The 23,379-nt window shown below is 39.8% G+C and overlaps 2 protein-coding genes across 2 annotated transcripts in view; both read left to right on the top strand.

The window, feature by feature from the left end:
* LOC142372973 (stromelysin-3-like) overlaps positions 1 to 7,408 on the top strand; it is a 61,504-nt gene extending 54,096 nt beyond the window's left edge. Inside the window, exons 4-8 of the mRNA XM_075456000.1 lie at positions 891 to 1,024; positions 1,120 to 1,334; positions 1,440 to 1,644; positions 3,367 to 3,627; positions 3,754 to 7,408. Coding sequence (XP_075312115.1) covers positions 891 to 1,024; positions 1,120 to 1,334; positions 1,440 to 1,644; positions 3,367 to 3,627; positions 3,754 to 3,878 — 940 coding nt within the window. The 3' untranslated portion in view covers positions 3,879 to 7,408. The remainder of the gene's footprint in view (positions 1 to 890; positions 1,025 to 1,119; positions 1,335 to 1,439; positions 1,645 to 3,366; positions 3,628 to 3,753) is intronic.
* A 5,879-nt stretch (positions 7,409 to 13,287) lies between these two features.
* skp2 (S-phase kinase-associated protein 2, E3 ubiquitin protein ligase) lies at positions 13,288 to 23,092 on the top strand. The gene is made up of 10 exons (XM_075456489.1): positions 13,288 to 13,330; positions 13,909 to 14,156; positions 14,403 to 14,514; positions 15,018 to 15,161; positions 15,341 to 15,475; positions 18,034 to 18,132; positions 18,237 to 18,364; positions 21,813 to 21,864; positions 22,358 to 22,465; positions 22,591 to 23,092. The coding sequence occupies exons 2-10, from the start codon at positions 13,910 to 13,912 to the stop codon at positions 22,808 to 22,810; spliced, it is 1,245 nt and encodes a 414-aa protein (XP_075312604.1). The 5' UTR covers positions 13,288 to 13,330; position 13,909; the 3' UTR covers positions 22,811 to 23,092.
* Positions 23,093 to 23,379: the final 287 nt, after the last annotated feature.

Raw genomic sequence — 23,379 nt, 5'->3', positions numbered from 1 at the left:
TCAGCCACACCCTCCCTGAAGAACCAAATACATGAACGTAATTTTTCAACATCCCTTAACAGAAAAGACGTTCTTAATTTTGGCAATATGATGTAGTTAAAAAAAAGGGCGACTCTTTAAACATGTTTTATAAGTGAGGTAAAGGAAATATCATGGTCACAAATTACCCTACGGTTTCTTTTTGCAATGCTGGAAGCAAAGTTAATGCTATCTTGAGTAACTACAGAGCTAGAAAGTGTCTTCCTGAGGCACTCAGGTCCAGGGACAACAACTTCAGTTTTGTCTGAATTTAGAAACATAAAATTCAAAGTCAATCAGGCCTTTTTTTTCTTTAAGACATACTTGTAGTCTCACCTGGCTTCATGGATTAGTATAGTTAAGTGCCGTCGCCATCAATACGGAATGCATAGTTGCAACTCATGATGAGTCTGAGTTGATTGAACTCTTGGATACCAGCAATGTGAACACTAAATATTGAGTTGAAGTTTATTTATTTAAAACACAGACAGCGTAAATCAATGAACATTAAAAATGTAAATCTACGGGATTGTAGCCAAATGCTCTTTTTAATCTTTTGCCTAATAGATTATGATAAGTTAGATCAATAAAGCAAAACAAAACAACAATAATAATGATTTTACATTGGTATCCTCTCAGTTGGCTTTCTGTTCTGAATGTGACAAAAGACAAGATATCCTGTGATTGACTGAAAATGCTATACAAGAGAAGTGCTTCAAGTTGCACAGAGCATGTCAGGCAATGGTATAGCACCCCCTGTTGACAACGCAATGTATACACTTTCCAACATGCTAAGCACACAGAAATAGCTTCATTTTTATTATATTTGTTATGAGATGTGCTTCTGTCCATTAAAGCTAATGCTTGTGTAGGTACTGGCATGGGGACAACTTACCGTTTGACGGTCCAGGAGGAATACTTGCCCATGCTTTTTTCCCCCGTACACAGAAGGAGGGTGAAGTCCATTTTGATTATGATGAGGACTGGACGGAGGGCAACAATGTGGGTGAGTATATACAAATTATTTGACTTTATTTAAATCCCTCAAAAAGTAATGCATTAATTAGATAACTGGTGTCACTGTCTTTTATCCTTATTAAGGTACTGATCTTTTCCATGTGGCAGCTCATGAGTTTGGCCATGTCTTGGGCCTGCAGCACTCCCTTGAGCCTGATGCCGTGATGTGTCCTTTCTACAGTGACTCATACCCTCTACAGCTGAGTGAAGACGACAAGAGGGGCATTCAGTATTTGTATGGACCCCCGCAACACACACCACCTGAGATTACTGAGACCAATGAGATCGATATTGAACAGGTGAAACCATAATAAAGAGCCCCCGGTAGCTAGATGCAGTGTACAGTTTTCACAAGTCCTGTTTGTGGACAGAAAATATTTATTTTCTATGTTGATGTACCCCAGCCGGATGCCTGCAGAACAGACTTTGATGCTGTGTCTACGATCAGGGGAGAGCTCTTCTTCTTTAAGTCTCGATATGTTTGGCGTATCCGTGATGGGCAGCTACAGGCAGGCTATCCAGCCTTGTCTTCACGTCACTGGAGAGGTTTTCCTGACTATATCAATGCTGCATATGAAGACAAGTCTGGCAACATCTGGTTCTTCCAAGGTACAAAAGCAAATTAGAAAACACTTAATTTTGTTAAAATTTTTAATGAGATGGTTAAACGACTTCTATTTTCTTATGCATATTTGTTTCTTTAGTTAAAAAAATGTCTAGTCTGCTATAAGTGGCTAGCTGGACTGACCTGAGCAGGCACCTCCCACCATTCTGCATCAGCTCTGCTGAAATTTGAGAAACAGTTTAATTGAACAGTAACATTATATAAGCCCTGCGTGCATAATGAGTAATTAACATTCCTAAAAGCATTTAACATTAATTTAGACAATTCAAAATAACATCAAGAATACCTACAAAATCATTTTTTTTACAATTGTTGGGCCAAATACTTGTGATATACACTGATTAGCTTCAACATCGAAAATAGTAACAGATAAAGTGGCTGTCAAAACTCATCTTGTTACACTTTGATGTTCTGCTGGGAAGACCTGCATTTGACATTCATGTGCATATTACCTCACACTCACCACCTACCGAAACATTTTTACAGACCATTCACACCCTGTAACAACAACACTCCCCTACAGTGACAGTATCCCCCAGCTGGACAGCAGTGGGCCTTGCAACAAAACTGCTTAAAATGGGTTCAAAGGGTTTACCAGGTTTATAAAATTCTGCACAACAAATTTTGTTGACAGCATTGTAATGGGATTGCAGAAAAATTTGGACAGGTCAGCATGTCGGAAAACAGAGTCTCTTCAGTCAAAGGCTTCTTCAGTTTGGATGCAAAACGGACCGCTACAGGAAATCTTTCCTGCCCACAGCCATCAGCATCTATAATAACTCCTTGATTTAATTGAGTTACATCAACATTTAATTACCCTCTGGGATAAATAAAGTATTTTTGAATTGAATTGAATTGAATTGAATTGAATTTGAATTGAATTGAATTTGAATTGAATTTGAATTGAATTGAATTGAATTGAATTGAATTGAATTGAATTGAATTGAATTGAATTGAATGAATCCAGCATGGACCTGGTTTTGCATGATTCTGGTGGACAACCAAAGAGATGTTTGAAGTGGGACAGAGATGTAAACATTTATTCTTGATTGAAACTTGTTCGTTTGGTTTATGGGGGAGCTGTGTCTCATGAGTTTGTGGGGTTTTCCATTCCAAAAAATCAGTGGTTTGATCCCTTACTTCTGTGTAGAGTCTGCATGTTCTCCCCGTGTATGCGTGGGTTCTCTCTGGGTACTCCAGCTTCCTCCCACCGCCCAAAAACATGCATGTCAGGTTAATTTGTGATTCTAAATTGTCCCTAGGAGTGAGTGTGAGCGTGAATGGTTGTGTGTCTCGTTTGTCACTGTGTGGCCCTGTGATGGACTGGCGACCTGTCCAGGGTGTACCCCGCCTCTCACCTAATGACAGCTGGGATAGACTCCAGCCCCCCTGTGACCCTGAGTTGGATTAACCAGGTATAGAAAATGGATGGATGGACCAAAATGATCCATAGCTTCCACAGAAATCATTTTAAAAAGTATCCGTGGGCAAGATACTGAAGCACTTATTTCCTCTGATGTCACTTTGGATAAAAACACCTGCAAATTAAGTGAATGGAAATGTATGATATGCAACACCAAAAACATTGCAAAGCTGCCTTTTTCAAATTTTTATTTTTTTGTTTTCAAATTCCACAGAGGCTAAATGTTTGTTTAGTAAATGAGATTCACACTTTTCGTTTATTCTCTGCGTATTTGTTGTGGCAGGTGACAGCTACTGGGTGTTTGATGCTGAGAGGAAGATAACAGGACCAGAGTCAGTGCAGCTGCTGGGCCTTCCTGTAACAGATATCGAAGCAGCTTTGAAATGGGAAAAGGATCATACTGAGAAAGTCTACCTCTTCAAATCCTATTCTTACTGGTCCTTCAATGTTCAAGAGAATCGAGTTGATGATGTTCATCCTCACAGCTTGCATGATTGGGTAGGAGTGCCCAGCCATATTGATGCAGCCTTTTGGGACAGATATGGTGAGGCCTGGGATCTGTTTCATATTAGTTTTCTCTTCCTTTGACTTTGTAACTACCTGCTAAGTCAAAGGATTGTTTACCCTGCATTCTCACTGTTGACTTTTGCAAACTATCACCCAATGACAGGCTACGCCAATTTCCTGAGTGGGCTGTACTACTGGAAGTTTAACCCGGTGACACTGGAGGTGCTGGAAGGTTACCCCCGCAGAATCGGCATGGATTTCTTTGGCTGCTCTCCCTCTTTGTATTAATAAGTTTATTCATTCACATTTCTAAACATCTGCAGAGCAGTTTATTCATTCTTCAAGATAACCACATATGGAATTATTTGACCCAGCAAATTAGTGTGTGGTCACAAATTAAACATAGTGTGGACGGGTAACTAACGCGGTTGCAACTCATTTCAACAACGACCAAAGCATTCTACCAGGAGCAGTGCACATGCAGTACTTGTTTGTTGTTGCTACAACATAAGCTTTTGAGTATGAACCTAATTACCATTCAGTTATGAAAAAATAAGATGCAAAAATAATCTTCTACTTTCACATGGGTATGATAAGACTTCACTAATTTCATTCCATTCCTTCCTAATTCCATTCAAATATATATATTCAGGATTGACACCACATATAAGTGAGAAAGAATCATTAAATCTTATAGATTTAGTACGACTAAAAATATGGAAAACCTTTTGGACATACTAAATAGCCAGCTGTCAATTTAGTCTACTATTCACTCCTAGGATTTCTGTAAACAGTTATTATTTCAGATTAAATTTTGTTGCAGCAGTTGGTACACGACTCCTTCTGGTTACAGATTCTAGGTCATCTTATAGTTTTTCCAGTGAGTATCTTGACAACTGTTGTAATAATGACTTTGTCCTGTATTCCAATCAAACATTTATAAATGGATAGTCAGCACGATAGTAAGGCCATGCAAAGTGCAAAATCAAACTAATCTTTTTCTACAATAAACAAAACTGAAATTGACAAAGATTATCAAAGTACAAAGATTAGTAAATAAGTATGCATAATTATTTATATATTTCCTCAATATTGTGCTATGAATGTCAAACTTGCATCAATTCTAATGAAACAAGCACAATGATCACTGTGTGCTTTTCTGGGCCTGAAGCTATCTTTGGAATAATGTCACACATAAACATAATAGATATATATCCCCTCTCCTATATATCCAATAGTTATAATTACCTATTTTCTTAAAACCAATGCTTAACAATATTTAGAAAATTCATATTAATATTGTAAGGTTTTGTAAATTTCATTCCAGGACCACATTTTCCTTCTTTGTTTTTCCATTTAAGAGAACATTGTGGGGACAGCTGGTTGAGATTTTTGTTCCACGTCCACGTTTTGGTATCTAAACCTATGTGCAACTTTGGTATATATGAAAAGCAGCCTCTAAAACAACTGCTGGTGTGACCTTTGTGTGATGAAAAGTTCAAGTCTCTTGCCTATTCTGCAATGTGAAGTGCTGTGGAACAGTGGGTGGAATATGAAAGGAGCAAATTGCCATCAGAAGTTGGAAGTACAGAGTAAAAATACAATTAGCCAAACAAATTCACATGAGTAACCTTTATGGGAATTTTCAATGGACAAAGTGAGGACAGAGTTGTTTATTACATGAAAAGCAGTAAAAAAAGCACATGGTCAGTAGATTGACCCAAAATGAAAGACTTATCCCAAGAAAGCTGGTTAAACTGTAGAATAAATGTTAAGGAATTACATGAGGGGTGCTGCACGGTGGTGTGGTGGTTAGCACCGTCTCTTCACAGCAAGAGTGTTGCAGGTTCAACTCCCAGCTGGGGCCTTTCTTTGTGGAGTCTGCATGTTCTCCCCGTGTTCAGAGATCTGCCAAATACTGCATCAAAGAGTGGTGTAGCAATTTAGTATAATTTTTCTAAATGTAAGGTTTTTCAGACTTTGCATATTCCATCACCTACAGTACATAATAACATCAAACGATTCAGCCTGGAGCCTGGAGACATCTCTACATGCAAAGGACAAGGCCTTAAATCAATATTGGATACCCGTGATCTTTGGGCCTTCTGGTGGCAATACATAAAATACAGACATGATTCTGCCATGGAAATCACTGCATGGACTCAGAACACTTACAGAAATTATTATTAATGAAGGGACACAGATGAAAATCTATATTAGATGTATTTGGATGCCTTCTACATTATTTTCACTGCATTAAAAGTAGACATGATTATGTCATGGAAATGACTAAATGGTCCTGGGAACACTTCCATCAGATAACACTGTTGGTGAAAACGGTTTACTTTTCCATCCACAGATGCACATTAGGGCATGATCCAGAAACTCAGTCATCTTTTCTTGTCCTAAACTAATAATTGTTCCGTGGTCAGACAAATTGAAATGTGTAATTCCTTTTGCAAATGATTCAATTCAATTCAATTCATTTTTATTTATATAGCACCAAATACAACAAATGTCATCTCAAGGCACTTAGATAATAAAGTCCAATTCAAGCCAATTGGAATTCAATTAATTGTAATCATAATTATTCATAAAATAATCAAATTTGTTCATATAGAGCCAATTCAAAAACAATTTCCTAGCTAAGGAAACCAAATGATGGATGATGCATTCTGTGGACTACAGAAGAGAGGGACTATCCAGATTCTTATCAGTGCACAGTTCAAAAGCCTGCATCTCTGATGGTATGGGAGTGCAGTAGTTCTTATGGAAAGGGCAAATTGGTTATCTAGAAAGGCATCATTAATGCTAAAAGGTATATGCAAGTTTTAGAGAAACACCTGCTACCATCCAGACAATGTACTTTTCAAGGATGACCCCCTAATGCAATGAAATTCAAGATCAGCTAATGTTTGTCATTAAATAGCAACTTATCTCACTTTTCAACATTTGATGTGTTTTCTACGTTCTATTGACGGAATATTGGTTGATGAGATTTGAAAATGATCACACTCTGTTTTTGTATACATTTGAATTGGAGTTTCTTTGTTGTTTTAGGCTTTCTCCAGACAGATCTGCTTTGCACTGCAACTTCAATTGTACATACTATAATTTGCCTAAAATTCCACCACAGCTGTCCCCAAATACATTTCTGCTGTATGTATGGCATGCGATGTGAGACTGAAAAAGTGTCACTTTTTATATTTGAAACAAAATTTTTGGTGGTGTAAACTGCATCTTTACAGTCTTAATTCTTAGTCTTTTTTTATGTCCACAGCCTGTAGATAAGTTATTATTCTGGTGCTAACCTGATTTGGTGAAAGGTGATGTTGCTTTTGCTTTTTTGTGTGGCAGGGGTCTGTTTGCCTATTGTGATGTTATTAAACTGACACACTGAATCTCAATCAATTTCAGAAAGTTGAAAACCACATTTCCTATGATATAGATCAGTTGTGCTTCAGTCCTAATCACAGAAGTAACAGAAGCCATATAGTTTGACCTCATGTTTCTTTTTATTATGGTAATTATATGTTTTTGTTATATTTGTATTTGTTTACTTGTTATAAGCATTCTTATCAGTGCAGGACACTGATTATTGCATTGATAAGTAAAATATACTGTGATATGCCTGCAACAGCAATCCAGTATAATTTGGAGACTTTTGGTGATTCTAGTCATTGACAGCATATCTTGACAACAATTCCAGATATATTTTCATATTTTTTTAACGAATACAAAAATGCTAACAAAAATAAATCTTTGTATTAGTGCTGATTTTTTTTGTGCCATCAAACATAACAATAAAAGTGATATATTTCAGAGATTTTGTGACTCCAGTATGTTTTTGGTCTTTTGCAAAGAGGGCATGAGAGCAGGTAAGCCATTAGAACTAGATATTCATGCTATAAGAGCTTGTGTTTGTGCAAAAGCCATAATATTTACAAAACCATAACTAAGTTTGTAAGTCGTAACTAACTGTGTTTTATGTTTAAACCTAAACAATGCAAGAACTTTTTGTATGTTTTAATCTGACTACATTACATTACAGGTAGAAGAAAACAGCAACTGAAAATACAAATTAAAAAAAAGTTTCAAAGTAATGTAAATTTAGAACAAGTTGGCTTGTAGGGCAGGGTGTAACTTCACCAGGCTTTACTAACCTCCACTGTGGAATTTCTGCCAGTTAAAACCAGTTTTAACTTGCCCGTTTGGCTTTATATTTTGTGATCTTTGAATAAATACATTTTGATAAATACTATTTGAATTGGTAGAATTTCTCCTGTTTCATAAGATTTTATCAGGCTGTTTATATCATGCTGTTAGGAGCTATATTACGTGAAAGTGGTGGCTCAGTTGAAAGGGACAGATAAACAACAACAAGTTAATTATCTTTCTTTGACTGCTTTTGTTGTTTACCAACAGGTTGGTCACAAGTGGATTATTTAACACCTCTCTCAAATCATCTGTCTTTCTTGTCCAGAGTGTGTACATTACTGTCTTCAAAAGAATATCCCCCCTTCAGGGGGACCCTTGCTGAGTCTTGCCTTGAGGAGCTTCTGTGTTGTGCCATGCACTTTTTAAGGGATTGTTTAGTTTCCCCGATATAAAGGTCTTTACACTCTTCATTGAACTTGACTGTATATATCCACCTTAGTTTCTGAGACACTCTTGAGATACATGGAATAGCCAACTCTTAGAATAGAATAGAATTGAAAAATACTTTATTCATCCACCATCAATGCAGACTGACTGGTATGGAGTTTTAGATCTCCTGAAGTCCACCACCAGCTCTTTGGTCTTGGTGGTGTTCAGGAGCAAACAGTTCTTTTTGGTCCAGTCAGTAAAGGCCTCCACAAGGTCCCTGTACTCCTTCTCCTGACCACCATGCACACATGCCACAACAGCCGTATCATCAGAATACTTCTGTATGTGGCAGGACTCTGAGTTGTACCTGATGTCCGATGTGTACAGGGTGAAAAGAAAAGGAGCCAAAACAGTACCCTGCGGAGCACCAGTACTGCATTCCAGTGTTCCAGAAACACATTTCCCCATCCTGACATACTGTGGTCTGGCAGACAAATAGTCTGTAATCCATGATGTCAGGGAGGGGCCACACCCATACCGAGCAGCTTGTCTTTCAGTATGGGAGGCCGTATGGTGTTGAAGGCACTGGAGAAGTCAAAGAACATGATTCTCACATATGAACCAGGCACATCCAGATAAGCATATGCCCGATGCAACATGTACAGAATCGCGTCTTCCACTCCTATGTGTTTCTGGTAGGCAAACTGGAGTGGGTCAAGATCCTCAGCAACCTGCAATCTCATGCGACGAACAAGGAGTCTCTCCAAGGTCTTCATGATATGAGATGTCAGAGCCACCGGTCTGTAGTCATTCAGCTCCACCGGTTGCCCTAATTTGGGCACCGGTATGAGACAAGTTTTCCACAGTACCGGGACTTTTTCCATCTGAATGCTCATATTGAAGAACAGAGATGTATAGTAACGAAGTAGAACTACTTCACTACTCTACTTAAGTACTAAAATGCTGTATCTGTACTCTACTGGAGTATTATTTTTTTCTCCTACTTCCACTTTTACTTCAGTACATATTTTCAATGAGTTTAGTACTTTTACTCCGATACATTTTTTATGTGCTGCATCGTTACTCGTTATTATAAACATGTTAGGAATCATTCCAAACCCCACAGTCACTCTAGTTCAAGTCTAACGTCTCGTTCAGAGTTTATGGTTGCTATAACAACCGTTGCATCCAATTTTACTGTGGCGCGAAGTTATACACGACGTAGATCTAATGTGTGCAAACTGAAGGGTAAGAAGACCGCTCGAGCTGCTCTCTGCTCGACCTCTTTCGCTCTGCTGCCTGCCTGTGTCCAGAGAAAGTGCTTTGTTTGAACCAAAGATGGAAGAACCAGAAACACCTTCAACTTCGAGTGATCGTGGTGGTGGCAGTGGTGAGGAAGAAGACCACCCCTGGCCCTACTTACAATCTCTGTTTTTATTCGCCGGAGTGAAAGACAATTCATACAAAATGAAGTGCCTACTATGCCTCCCGAGAGATTGCGAAATATTGGCCTTCAATGTTTTAAGGTGCTCTTGTACATTCCGCTGTACTGCTGTTACAGCCAAACATTTTGAATAATAGAAACAATTTGATTTTCAAACTTTCGACTGATTTCTTTAATAACTACATTACACAATACTTTTACTTTCAGTACTTTAGTAGTAATTTTAAAAATAAACTACTTGCAATACTTAAAGGATAAGACCGGTTTTTTGACATTGGGCCCTTGATTTCACATTATAACATGATGTTCTACTCACCCCTGCTTGTTGTTTGTCATTTGGAGCTGTTCCGAAGATATTCGAGAGGCGTCTGGCTGCTCTCTTGAGATATTCGGCCATGAAACGGTTTCCTATGGGCAAGCTTATACAGGCACAAACTATGCTGTTTATAATTTATTAATTACTCTACACTAGCACTGATAACGTGGAGGTGCGTCGCTTACTTAAAAAAATCCGGGTTACTAATTTTGAATTTTAGCCGAATGAATAAATAGGCAGCAGGTCTGTGGGCTGTCTGTGGCAGTAGCACGATGAGGACGTCAGTAACACCCACTTTACGACAAAAAAATCAAAATTACAATAACCCGGATTTTTTTAAGTAAGCGACGCACCTCCACGTTATCAGTGCTAATGTACAGTAATTAATAAATTATAAACAGCATAGTTTGTGCCTGTATAAGCTTGCCCATAGGAAACCGTTTCATGGCCGAATATCTCAAGAGAGCAGCCAGACGCCTCGCGAATATCTTCGGAACAGCTCCAAATGTTCAACAACAAGCAGGGGTGAGTAGAACATCATGTTATAATGTGAAATCAAGGGCCCAATGTCAAAAAACCGGTCTTATCCTTTAAGTACAAAACATGTTTAATACTTCCACTTAAGTACGGTGCTTAAAGAGTACTTGTACTTCTACTCAAGTCTGAATCGCTAGTACTTTATACATGTATGTTGAAGAGCCTCTGAAGAGGGACTGCTAGTTGACCAGCACAGTCCCTCAGAAGCATATATATATATACAACAACATATACAACAACAACAACATATAAGTGTTTCTTATATGTTGTTGTTGTTGTTTATGCTGCTTGTAACTGTCCCTGAAATAGTTTTTAGCAGAGTGGTGTAAAAAGAGATTGTCGACACTTCTATAGACTTCTATAGAAAGAAAGGAATGCAGAAGTCACGTGGGTCATGGAGCTGCCAATACTTCCAAACACAATGCCTCAGAGACAGCGTATAAATGTGGATATTATTAGTATATATGTCAAATTTTGTGTGAAACCAAAAATATAGTGATTTGTACAATTAGACTATAAACTTTTCTCTTGTTGTACCTTCAAGATTGAACAAAACTAAGATAAAATAATGATTTAAAGTACTCTGAATTGCGTTTGCTGATACAGCGCTGTGCAGAAGTGTTGAGCCACCCCTCATTTCTTTATACATTTCATTTTCTTGTGGTCTGTGATGTGTGGACACAACACTGGTTCATCCCTTGAGTTAGGAGCCTTTTTTCTGTTTGAGTGATTCATAGGTCAGAGTTAAGTGGCTTAACAAAGAAAAAACACATTCCTCTGAAAATGGTCAGGTACAAGGACTGGACTGAAAAAAAGCAGCTAATGTCCAAAGAAAAACTCTGAAAGACCTTCAGAAAGCCTGGAGAACTATTGCTCAGGACCACTTTAAAAGGTTACAGGAAAGTCTGGCTGCTTGGAAGGAAACAGAAAGAAATGAGGCCTGGATTCCTCTGACAGTTCAGTGAACACCTACAGCACCTTCCAGAGTAATCTAGGTGTTTTCATTCTATCAGAATCACTCATTCATTTCAGCCTGAATGGAAAAAAGGTTGTCCTTCTGATAGGTTTATCTAATTTTCTTCTGATTATGTGAGTTAATTCTTTCAAAGCAAAACATGGAGCCACTTTTTCTCAGCATGGCTTTTCACCTGTGATAATGAATTCTATTGTTCTGTTGTTGTTGCCAGGGAGGTCAGCAGATGTGGTGGCTGCTGTCATGCTGCCATGGATGAACCCTCATTAGGACTTCAGCACATTTCTACAACGTCCAAACCCTTTCATTTGATCAAATACAGTTCATTGTTGCAGATTAATTTACCCAATAGAATAAATAATAGTAAAAGCACTTATTTATTAAGGCTTGTTTTACATTTTCCATGATGATATTGTATAATAAAATGTTTAGTTGAAAGCTCTTTGTTTTTGCAAAACTAACACGCACTTATTTTGTCATCTAATATCATTTTAACCAGAAAAAGCTTTATTTAGATTAATATTTTAATCAATTAATTAATATTTTTCAATAGTTTTCTGGCTTGAAGTACAATAAACAGGGTTACAGATGGCTGTATTCAGTTCACACTAAAAGCAAAAAATGAAATATAGAATAATTAGGTCTTCCACAGAAAAGAAGAATTGATCCCGGCTCATCAGTCAAAGCATCTACGCCCACATATTTTCCTCCAAGTCATTCAAAGCTTTTTTAAAATCATTTATTCAGCTCAGCTTTGCCATTCAGCTCACTTTCCATCTGACACCAAGAGAACAGACAGACTGAATGACATCTTCTACAGATGGGCTGTTTGGGAGAAAACCCCGGGAGTAATATCACATGCTCTGTTGAAGGATGTAGATCTGAAAGTAAGCTGGAGCAGAGCACTTAACCACTGGCATGTTTAAGTATATAGGAGAAAAAGGTATAGCATCCCCATGTTAGCATGCAAAGAACAACAGAAAGAGCTTTAAAATGGGTGTTATAGCTCCTGTGTTTGGTTTTATTCAGGTGTATAACCTTACTATAATCCACTGCAGACATGCTTATAAGTTTCAGTGCAATCTGTTGGTTTCCTTAGCTAGGAAATTGTTTTTGAATTGGCTCTATATGAATGAATTGGATTATTTTATGAATAATTATGATTACAATTAATTGAATTCCAATTGGCTTGAATTGGACTTTATTATCTAAGTGCCTTGAGATGACATTTGTTGTATTTGGCGATATATAAATAAAAATTAATTGAATTGAAAAATGATATTGATCACTGTATTGTATAAACTAACATTGATTTTTGATCACTTTATCACTAAATATAATATGTAAATTTATTTTTTTTCAATTTACAGTCTCGCTTCCCTCTAAATTTAGAACAGTGATAAAAGTTGAGTCTCTGCCACTCACAAAAATAATACTTTGATAAAATACAGTCAGTGTAGTTTTCGTGCTCCATCCCGTTCAAAACGATTGAGAGCGCTGAGATGTTTGGAACTTTTGAATGCTACGTGAACCACGTGACCGCGTGTCGGTTAGTTCAAAGAGTGTCGTAACTCTCTTTCTGTTAGGCACTGGTTGTGAGTTTCTATTTTCACCTTGCGTTATTATATAGTTTACCTCATAGACATAATATACGTATATTATGTATTATGTCATATATATTATATATATTATGTCTATGGTTTACGAGACCTCAAGAACGCGACATGTGTCATCGAAAACGTATGACGTAGCGAGTACGTGAAAAAATACGTGATGACGTGGTTAAAGTGAGGCGTCTCGCTGGCTGCTCGCGGCGGATTTAAAGCGTGTTGGTGGCAGAGGAATAGTGTAAAGTTCCTGTTGGAGGAGACGCCTGCTGAAAGGTAGGATTAGGAAGGCTTTTTTTTTTTTTCACTTTTGGAAAAGCTGTTACACGAGAGGTTATGTCGCGTGTTGCTTGACATCTTGACCGTCCATGAATGATCTGCAGTACTATAAAGTTTCCCGAGTTGGGCAGCTTCGCTGTTTGATTTGTCTCATTGCAGAAACTGCTTTTCTTTTTTGTTTGGCATCGAACATGTGTCGGCTTTATGCAGACTCTGGTGTTGTGTGGACAGCCGTTATGGGCAGCATTATTGTAACGCTTGCTGATACCGCGCTTTCCATACCTCTGCCCATGTCGGTCAGCGCTTATTTCCTGGTATTAACTGTATATTAACCACGGAATATAAGCGCTAAAAGCCAGCATGATAACACGCACATGTATGTTGAAAGACAAATGGCAAATTAGCATTAGCATTTTCTTTGTAGTTAAAATTTGCGCGGTCACGCCGCTGATGTCTGCATCAATATGGCGGGCAGGGAGAGATCCGATTTCATTCTGTCGCTAATCTATCCTTCTGTTCAATCATACCAACTTTTTTAATAATGAAAGTATCTAATTGGCTTCTCTATCATCCAGCATGCCACTGCAGGATCTGCCCTTCATGAGCCTCCGGGGCTCCATGTTGTCTCAGTCAAACGGAGGCAACAAACGCAAGTCCCGGGACTTCCTGTGCCAGGGCCTGAAGTGTGAATGCACCCCCACAGAGCTCATCCAGCAGTGCTCACCCCGACACAAGCACCAGCGGCTCCCAGCCAAGGGGAAGGAGAACGAAGTCCACCATTTTGTTCTGGCCAGGAGATCAAGAAAGAAAGAATCGACATCAGGTGGGGAACCTCTTGATGCACAGTTTAGTAGTTGTTTTCAACTCTGAAATGCCCGGGTTGATGCCGGGTTTGATGCCCGGGCTGATGCCGGGCTGGATGGTGGGTTTGATGCCCGGGCTGATGCCGGGTTTGATGCCCGGGCTGATGCCGGGTTTGATGGTGGGTTTGATGCCCGGGCTGATGCCCGGCTGATGCCGGGGTTGATGCTCTTCCCTCGGCTGATGCTCTGTGCTTTTCCCTCGGCAGGGATCTCATGGGACCATCTGCCAGATGAGCTACTCCTCAGGATCTACTTCTGCCTCCCTCTTCAAGACCTCCTGAGAATATCTGTTGTTTGCAAACGCTGGCACCGTTTGGCGTGAGTCTCCAGTAACACTCATTTTCAGGGGCTGACTCATAACTACTACCCTCTCTCTCCTTTTGTAACTTATTCTCACCCAATTAAATGAATTATTCATATTGCTGTTGTCTGAACATCTAAGAGCAGCACAGAAATGATAACTGCAAGCTTAATTTAGAAAAGTAAAGAACCTCTTAACTTGAGCTTTGGTCTGACGTTACTGGAATGGCTCCGTAGACTTGGATAGTATCTGGATAGTACCCCTATCTGTTTAAAATGGCCACTGGATACTTATCGGCTTTTTATATATGACAGACAAGGATTCCTTGCTGTCAAAATAGGCAGTGAAAAAATCCAATGTATCAGTGTAATTTTAGTCTGCCTAAAACTGACAAAGAATCTGAAGACTAAAAGTGTTCCCACTAAATGTTTGACTGTATGTTACTGATTGTAATGCTTGCTACATGCTAATCTTAAGGAGATGAAAGCTGACTTGCTATGCCGGCTTGTGTTTGTTCCAGGTTTGATGAGTCTTTGTGGCACAGTGTGGATTTGGATGGGTTGACCCACATGGGTCCAGCTCTGCAGCAGGTGCTGAAGACCGGGGTCTGCAGGCTGCGCTGCCCTCGCGCCTTTGTTGAAGAACTGCAACTCAAAGGCATAGGGTGAGTCCTCTGGTGTAAAACTCGGGTGTCATTTCAGCTCTATCCTTGTTTAAAGCACCTGTGGTGTATTTTTCTGCTTGTGTGTATTCTAAGCACGACTCTGGCCACAGAGCTCCATTGAAGTCCAGAGTGTAAAGGGATATTTGATGGTACTGTGTGTGTGTCTTCCTTCTGTCCAGCCCTCTGCAGATAGTTGACATGGATCTGTCCAACTCCATCATTCCCACCTCTGCTCTGGAGAGCATCATGTGTAACTGCAACCTGCTGAAGTATTTGAGCCTTGAAGGTCTGCAGCTCTCAGACAACATCCTCAGGTGAGTTTCTGACCTAATGGCTGATTCCAGTGCTGATGTAGAACAACTTCCTGCTTGGTCTCGGGTTGAAAATACGTGCCTCCTCATCCCTCCTTACTTCAGATTAGTCTTAAAGGGACAGTTCGCCTCTTTTGACATGAAGCTGTATGACATCCCATATCAGCAATATCATTTATGAACATCTTCTTACCCCCTGCTGCGTCCTGTGAGCCGAGTTCCAGCCTCATTTTGGTGTTGATGAAGGTAGTCCGGCTAGTTGGCTTGGGCCACAAAAATAAAGCGTTTTGCTTGTCAAAACAATATTAGTCCAGGCAAAGTAACTAATTTTTGAGCCAAAAATGGAACTAATTGTAAAAGATTTTTTTTTTCAGCATAAATCATTTCTATGGGGTGTCCAGAACAACATACTAAAAGTCCTAAGAAATCCCAGTTGAGGAAATATGTTAAATTTTCATCAATCCGAGATGTGTGCCAGTAGGGCCAAGCAACAATACACCCCAATGGGATTATTTTTTCCCCTTAGTCCTATCAAAATGAAACTTTACACAATGAAAGTACCCATGAACAGTAACATTTTTTGTATTACAAGTTTCTTTGAAAATAAATTGTAATATGCAAATTAGCTATACACTAATCGAATATGCCCAAAATACACCCCAATGGGGCTATTTTTTTCCTTTACTCCTATCAAAATGAAACTTTACACAATGCCAGAACAAAAGACACAGTCTTAGTAGGTGATGACACAGACTTGTTAGTACTCTTGTTGCATCATGCTGATCTGAATGCACAGGAGCTGTTTCTGGCACCAGAACCAAAGAAAGCAACAAAAACAAGACGGATATGGTGCATAAAGCAAATGAAGGAGTTACTTGGTCCCAAGGTGTGTGACAATCTCCTCTTTATCCATGCCATTTTAGGCTGTGATTCTACATCTCGTCTTTTTGGCATAGGAAAGGGAATGGCACTGAAAAAAGTCAAGAATGACACTAGCTTTCTTGAACAAGCTAAGGTGTTCAGCCAGTCACAGAAACATGTGGGAAAAGGCATCATTATTGCAGCAGGTGAGAAAGTTCTGGTATCACTGTATGGGGGCGAAAAAGATGAATCACTGGATATGCTGAGATACAGGCGATTCTGTGAGAAAGCCACTCAGAACTTGTCTCCAGTGGAACCTCAAACTCTCCCTCCAACATCAACAGCTGCAAAGTTCCACAGTCTTCGGGTCTTTTACCAGATAATGGAGTGGAAAGGGGAAAGTGAACATATGAACCCAAAAGACTGGGGGTGGTATGTTTTGGATGGGAGATTTACGCCAATAATGACAGATCAGCCTGCGGCACCACCAGAGATACTCGATGTAGTCCGCTGTAGTTGTAGGAAAGACTGCAGCACAAAGAAATGCACATGCAGAAGACATGGACTCCCTTGCACTGCCATTTGCGGAGAATGTCGTGGTACTAGCTGCACAAACTCACAGTTGCCTGATTTATCAGATGAATAAGAAAAAAAACTAATAAAAAATAAGTAAATAAAAAAAATCTAGAAAAACCAAAAAAAAAACCTCCCCTGTTGTTGCTACCTTGTTGTGGTGGGGAGGCTTGTGTGCCTCCGTGACACTGAAGACTATACCGACGGGGGTTATACCCCTGGCAGGTACTACCAAGCCAGGCAGCTTTCAGGTTAGAGGCCAGTCTAAGAGCAGCATTGCCATCACCCATTGGCAGTAGGATGATTGGATGAAGATTGGGCCGATGTATTTGTCATACATGAATGGTGTTTCTGCCTGTGCAAATTAGTATAAGGGTGGAGCTCATGTGCATATTCAAATTCATTTTCAAAGAAACTTCTAATACAAAACGTTTTACTTTCATGTACACTTTCATTGTGTGAACTTTTATTGTGGTAGGAGTAAAAGAAAAAATTAGGCCTATTTGGATGTATTTTGGGCATATTCGATTAGTGTATAGCTAATTTGCATATTACAATTTATTTTCAAAGAAACTTGTAATACAAAAAATGTTACTGTTCATGGGTACTTTCATTGTGTAAAGTTTCATTTTGATAGGACTAAGGGGAAAAAATAGCCCCATTGAGGTGTATTGTTGCCTGGCCGTATTGGCAGACATCTCAGAGTCATGAGAATATAACATATTTCCCCAACTAGGATTTCTTAGGACTTTTAGTATGTTGTTCTGGACACCTCATAGAAATGATATAAGCTGAAAAAACTTCTTTTACAATTAGTTCGTCGTAAAATGCTACTTTGCCTGGACTATATGCGTTCAAAAGAGTAATACATTTGCATCACAAAATTGTTCTCCAGGAAAAAGTCAGACCTCACTTCGCTTGGCCCTATTTTCTCTCCCTTCATATCACCGCCTGCTGTGTAGACCGTGCAGACTATTGGTGAACTATCCCTTTAAATATTGCAAAATGTTCAGTATATCTGCAAATGACTGTTAACATTGGGGTTCTCTATGTGAAGACGTTGCTTAAAGTTTGTTTTGTAAGGTTGATGATATTGATTGGCTTTTTTTTCTCTACATCTTTCTCAGCTGTCTGGCTAAGAACCGCAGCCTGTTGCAGCTCAGTCTAAATGGCTGCTCCATGTTCTCAGCACCTGCTCTGGCTGACGTACTCAAATCCTGCTCCAGGTCAGCTGATTATTCCATTTTCTTCGTCATAAAGTTCCTAATGGCTGGTGTCATAAACTCTCTCCCTGTGATGTACTCATGTAGCTTACTGTATGTGTTTACAGCATAGAGCAGCTGAATGTATCCTGGTGCAGCTTCAGCAATGATCATGTGAGGAGCGTTGTTCACAACCTAAGCCCCACCGTTACCGACCTCAACCTCAGTGGTTACAGAGAAAGCCTCACCCTGGATGGTAAGTGAGGGATGGAGTAAAAAAAGATCCCGGAAAACATTAGAGTTCTTGTGATGGTAGAATCTGAAGCTCATTACTGAAAAAACTAACTTTTTTTTTTTTTTTTTAATTAATTAATTTTTTTTTGGTCAAAGGTGGGCTCCAAACTAGCTTTCCACTAACAGGGGTCCTCCTTACTTTAAATAGGAGCATAAATCAACTTTAAAGGAGAATTCCGGCTATTTTACAAATATGTCCCATCTGTTGGAGACCCAGGAAAGTTGGCCAAAGGGAAAAACGCGAGAAATTTTCATACCCGCTGCGCAAAGTTTTCCAATTGCGCTGATTTCCATGAAAGCGGGCTCTATCGGGCAAGCTTTTAACCTTTCCTGAGGCTCTTAACGTGTATCAAAATACTTTTGACCGAATTGGCCGTGGTGTCAGTAGCAATACAATTCAACCCAGGGGCTAACCATACCATTAGCTAGCACAGACATTATACATTTGGAGATTTCAAAAAACAGCGCACCTACCTTTCTCAGCTTCCGTGTTCCACAGGCGTGCGCACAAATCGATCGCCGAAGTCATACACTATAGTATTCCAAAATTGCCTTTTTGTCCACCAAAAACGACCCTCGGGAACCGAACTACACATTGCCATGTTTGTTATTGTTTCCTATCGAACAGCTGACTCGTTTCAACACCCATTTTTGCCGTGATGTCATGACGTGTCACATGACTGCTGGAAGGAGCGCAGCTTCGCCCATCATTCAGCTGCGGGAGATGAGAACCCTCAGGATTTTATTGGAAGCAATTTAGAGATGGATAGTTGGTCAGATTCTGATGTTGGAATGGAAGAGTTTGACGAGTTTGATGGTTGGGGTTCTCTTTTTGAACCAGAATACACTGAAAAGTTGTTGGCACAAGATGCAGCGAGGATGGCTCAAAGCGATGATCCAGAAACGGGAGCTGCTGCTCGGTCATGCATTGGGGAGACATGGTGGTGCATATGTGGACATTGTATTGCACTGACCACAGAGGAAGACAGTACTTTGGAATACTATAGTGTATGACTTAGGCGATCGATTTGTGCGCACGCCTGTGGAACACGGAAGCTGAGAAAGGTAAGTACGCTGTTTTTTTTTTTTTTTTTTTTTTTTTTTTAATCTCCAAATGTATAATGTCTGTGCTAGCTAATGGTATGGTTAGCCCCTGGGTTGAATTGTATTGCTACTGACACCACGGCCAATTCGGTCAAAAGTATTTTGATACACGTTAAGAGCCTCAGGAAAGGTTAAAAGCTTGCCCGATAGAGCCCGCTTTCATGGAAATCAGCACAATTGGAAAACTTTGCGCAGCGGGTATGAAAATTTCTCGCGCTTTTCCCTTTGGCCAACTTTCCTGGGTCTCCAACAGATGGGATGTTTGTAAAATAGCCGGAATTCTCCTTTAATGCAACATTTGCTCTTTTCTTGGCATCTTAACTGCATTACTGATCAATTCAGCAAAAAGCTTCAACTTGAATAAATGACCAGTGTTCCGTTTTTAATATTATTTGTAGAAAGTAAATTGGTGAATTTGACAGCTGGAGGGGTGTCGGTCCACCTCCTGGTTGAGGTGCCCTTGAGCAAGGCACCATACTCCCTGGTCGCTGTGATTGGCTGCCCACCGCTCCAGTGTATGGCATCTGTCTGAGTGTGTGACCCTGTGTGTTAACAGCTGGATCTGGATGGATTAAAAGCAGAGGACCGATTTTGTGTGTATGCATGACAATAAATCTGATCTTAATCTTAAAAATGTTAAGTTAAAATATATATATATTTTTTATTTTTTACGAGTAGCTGTATAAATTCTTTATTTATCATTTCTTCATTTGAAATATAACAATTTGGTATTTCTGGAGGCTAAACTCGGTTACCTATGTTGATGCTTATGACATTGTCAGCCATCTTGGATAAGCACACTGTGTCATATTTCTGAGTAAAATTCTCTTCCTTTACATTGTTGGGTTTACTGAGTTTGTCGGTCTTCAATAATAAATATAATACAATTCATTCCTGCCTCAATAATGCTGCCAACAGACCTGCAATTTATGAACGCTAGGTCGAGTCAGCAAACTAGTTATTCCACAGATGGCAGTACATGAAATGCACAGCATCCCTTTCTGCAGAGTCTTTACATGATAACCTGCATGAGCGTTTCATGTCGGAGGTGGATGACTCCGTATCCTGTCCTCATTCATTTGGGCTATCGTTCCACAGGGCTGAGGGATAGTTCAAAGGGCTGAGCAGGTCCAGGTTACTGGTTCCCATCCTGGAGTCCCTTGGTTGGGTCACATGGTGCATCAGAGGTTGTTCTCATTAGATTTGCACACATACAAAGTAACTAAAACCAAATGCAGGGTTATTAGAAACCTGTAAGGGTTAAGTGATGCTGAGATACATTGGTTGCCTTGTTTTCTTTCTTTTCTTTTTTTTTTTTTATATATATAAAAAGGTGCATGTTTTCAAGAATTCTACAACCCATACAAACAGTTTACTGATGAGATTTTAGTTGATTTTTTTAAAAAAAAATTTTTTTATTATTATTTATTTATTTTTAATCTTAAATGAAAAAAGGCATGCTTCAGCCTCTGAGACCATCAGGCAGATGTAGAGTCCTGACTCAAACATCTTGTAGTGCGCGAGTCTCTTTATATTACCATCCTGGAGGAAATGAAATCTAGTTCAACCCATAATGCTGTATCCTTTATTAAAAAACTAAAAACAATGAGAATAGGACCTTAAACTTTTTAACCTCAAGAATGTGGAACACCTTGGCTGTGATGATGCATTCATTCACCTTCAAGATGATTCAGTGAGAAAGGAAAAAGAAGAATGCATCCAAAGTTCTTCTCCCATCCGCTGCACTTAAGCACCATTGAACGATACGAAAGGTCCGTCCCCTCCAAGCTAAAGGGTCCAAAACAAAACCCACGACAGGCTTTTCAAGGAAGCTCAAGATGGCTGTTAGTTTTTCTGAAAGTAAAAATGGGACTTATTGTTCTAGAAATGGAAGCCAATAAAGTTTTGGAGCTTGTTCTTTTGATGTGAAGGTGGCAGCATGGGAGGGATGCCCATCTTTTTGTGCATCGAAGGGTGGGGGGGTTTCTAGTGGTCTTGATGTTTAAAATGACCCACATGGGGTTGTAGTGACGACTGTGAGTCTGGTTAATCTAAACTCCAGTTTCTTTCACCGGACACGCGTGAGCACACACGGGTTCCCATGGCAGAGCCTGTTGCTTTCACATGTAGCATTCATGGTTCCAATGCAGCCAAAGGAAAGCTGGCCTCGTTAAAGGAAATCCATCTCAATCTTAGAGTTCTCAGCTTTGCTTTTTTGCTTGTCCTCAGCCATGGAATTAATTTTTTATTAGAAACCCATCTTTGCTTTGCAACAAAAATCTGAGATGTTCTTTCTCATTTTCTAGATGTCAAGGTGCTGGTGGAGAGATGCCCACAAATTCAAACTTTAGATATAAGGTAAGGGATCACTGAGTTTAGTGTATTACTGCTCCATGCTCGTTGGATGCTTGGAACCATCTGTTCCTCTAGCTATTGTCACCAAGCTAACGGGTCGAGCTCAAATTGAGCTTGAGATGTGAAATGTGAGAATGTTGAACATGTACATATGACTTTCAAGCTGAGCCTGATTCAACTCAAATGTTTTAATTCCCAAAGAGAAGTTGTATTGCTGCTGTATGAATTGATATTGTTACAGATGACGGCATTAAATAAAAATAATTTTTAAGCTGAAGTGTGGCAGACATCTTCAGAGACCGTCATGAATAGATTAGGGGTCTCGTTTTCGTAGCTTGGCAACAACTGGGCTGATATGGCACATCTTTGGCACGTAACACAAGTGAACAACATGCACAAACCCTGGCCAATGTGTGAGAGGCTTTAGTTTTTGTTGTAATGTAAAACACGGATTAGTTCCGCTTTGCATGGTCATCTGGCTCATTTTGTGTTGCAGTGACAGCACTCTGCTGACGGCGGATAGCTTCCCTGTTCTCAGACAACTGAAGAACCTGCAGCATCTGTCCCTGAGTCGCTGCTACCACATTCACCTCGCTGCTCTCCTGTAAGCTACACCCATACTGGCTTTCCCTGCTTCTGATCGAAAACATGAAATGTGATTATTCATTATGAATACATAAAGTATTCAGATCCACCATGTGATGAGTTTCTTGATTGAAATGCTTCCAGAGACCTGGGTAAGATGTTCCCTGCCCTGCACCTCCTGGATGTGTTCGGCCTCGTACAGGACAGCCAGCTGCCGTCTCTGAAGAAGGAGATGCCTCGCGTTAGCATCAACTCCAGGCCTTTCTCCAGCATCGCCCGGCCCACGCCTGCCACTAAACTCATGGGCTCCCCCAGCGACTGCGCCATGTGGAACAGGAAGTGTCGGCTGAGGTTTAAGCTCTAATGACCACACCTCCTTGTTTTCAAGCAGTCGGGTTCTGTTGCAGTCTGGTCCTACAGTGTTGTAACAAAGATGGAGCCACGTGTCAGTGTTTGCTGCTGCGATACAGGACGCTGTTGGTCTTACAAGTATTACTGGTACCAGAGCCCAAATGATTGACTGTTTAGAGTGATGCACATGCAGTCCAGCATAGAGTTGTAGTTTTTGGAGGGTGGGGGAGGGTTGTTGTATGATGTTCCATGAGATTTCTTCTTTTTTTTTTTTTTTTTTTTTTTTTTTTTTGTATCTGTTCAAATAATGTGTTATTTAAATGACTTTCTAAGGGAAACATGTTTTAACAGGCTAACCTGAAAGTACGTACATTTTAACAGTATTATGGTTCTGTTCTCTGGTGTAATACTTTATAGAGAAGTGTATTTTTAAAACTGAATCTGTTTTGAGTCACTGTGGAGACCACATTATTGCAGAAGATCCTTTAAAACGCAGCATTTGAGTTGCAGTCAGTGATCCTGGAACTTTTGTACCCAGACCAGGTCCCAAAGTTTACATTTAGACCGGTACCACAGAACATC

The sequence above is a fragment of the Odontesthes bonariensis genome, chromosome 22 (genome assembly GCF_027942865.1).
Source record: "Odontesthes bonariensis isolate fOdoBon6 chromosome 22, fOdoBon6.hap1, whole genome shotgun sequence".
Lineage (NCBI taxonomy): Eukaryota > Metazoa > Chordata > Actinopteri > Atheriniformes > Atherinopsidae > Odontesthes > Odontesthes bonariensis.
Note: the sequence above shows the minus strand (reverse complement) of the source record. Positions and strands in the feature narration are given on the sequence as shown.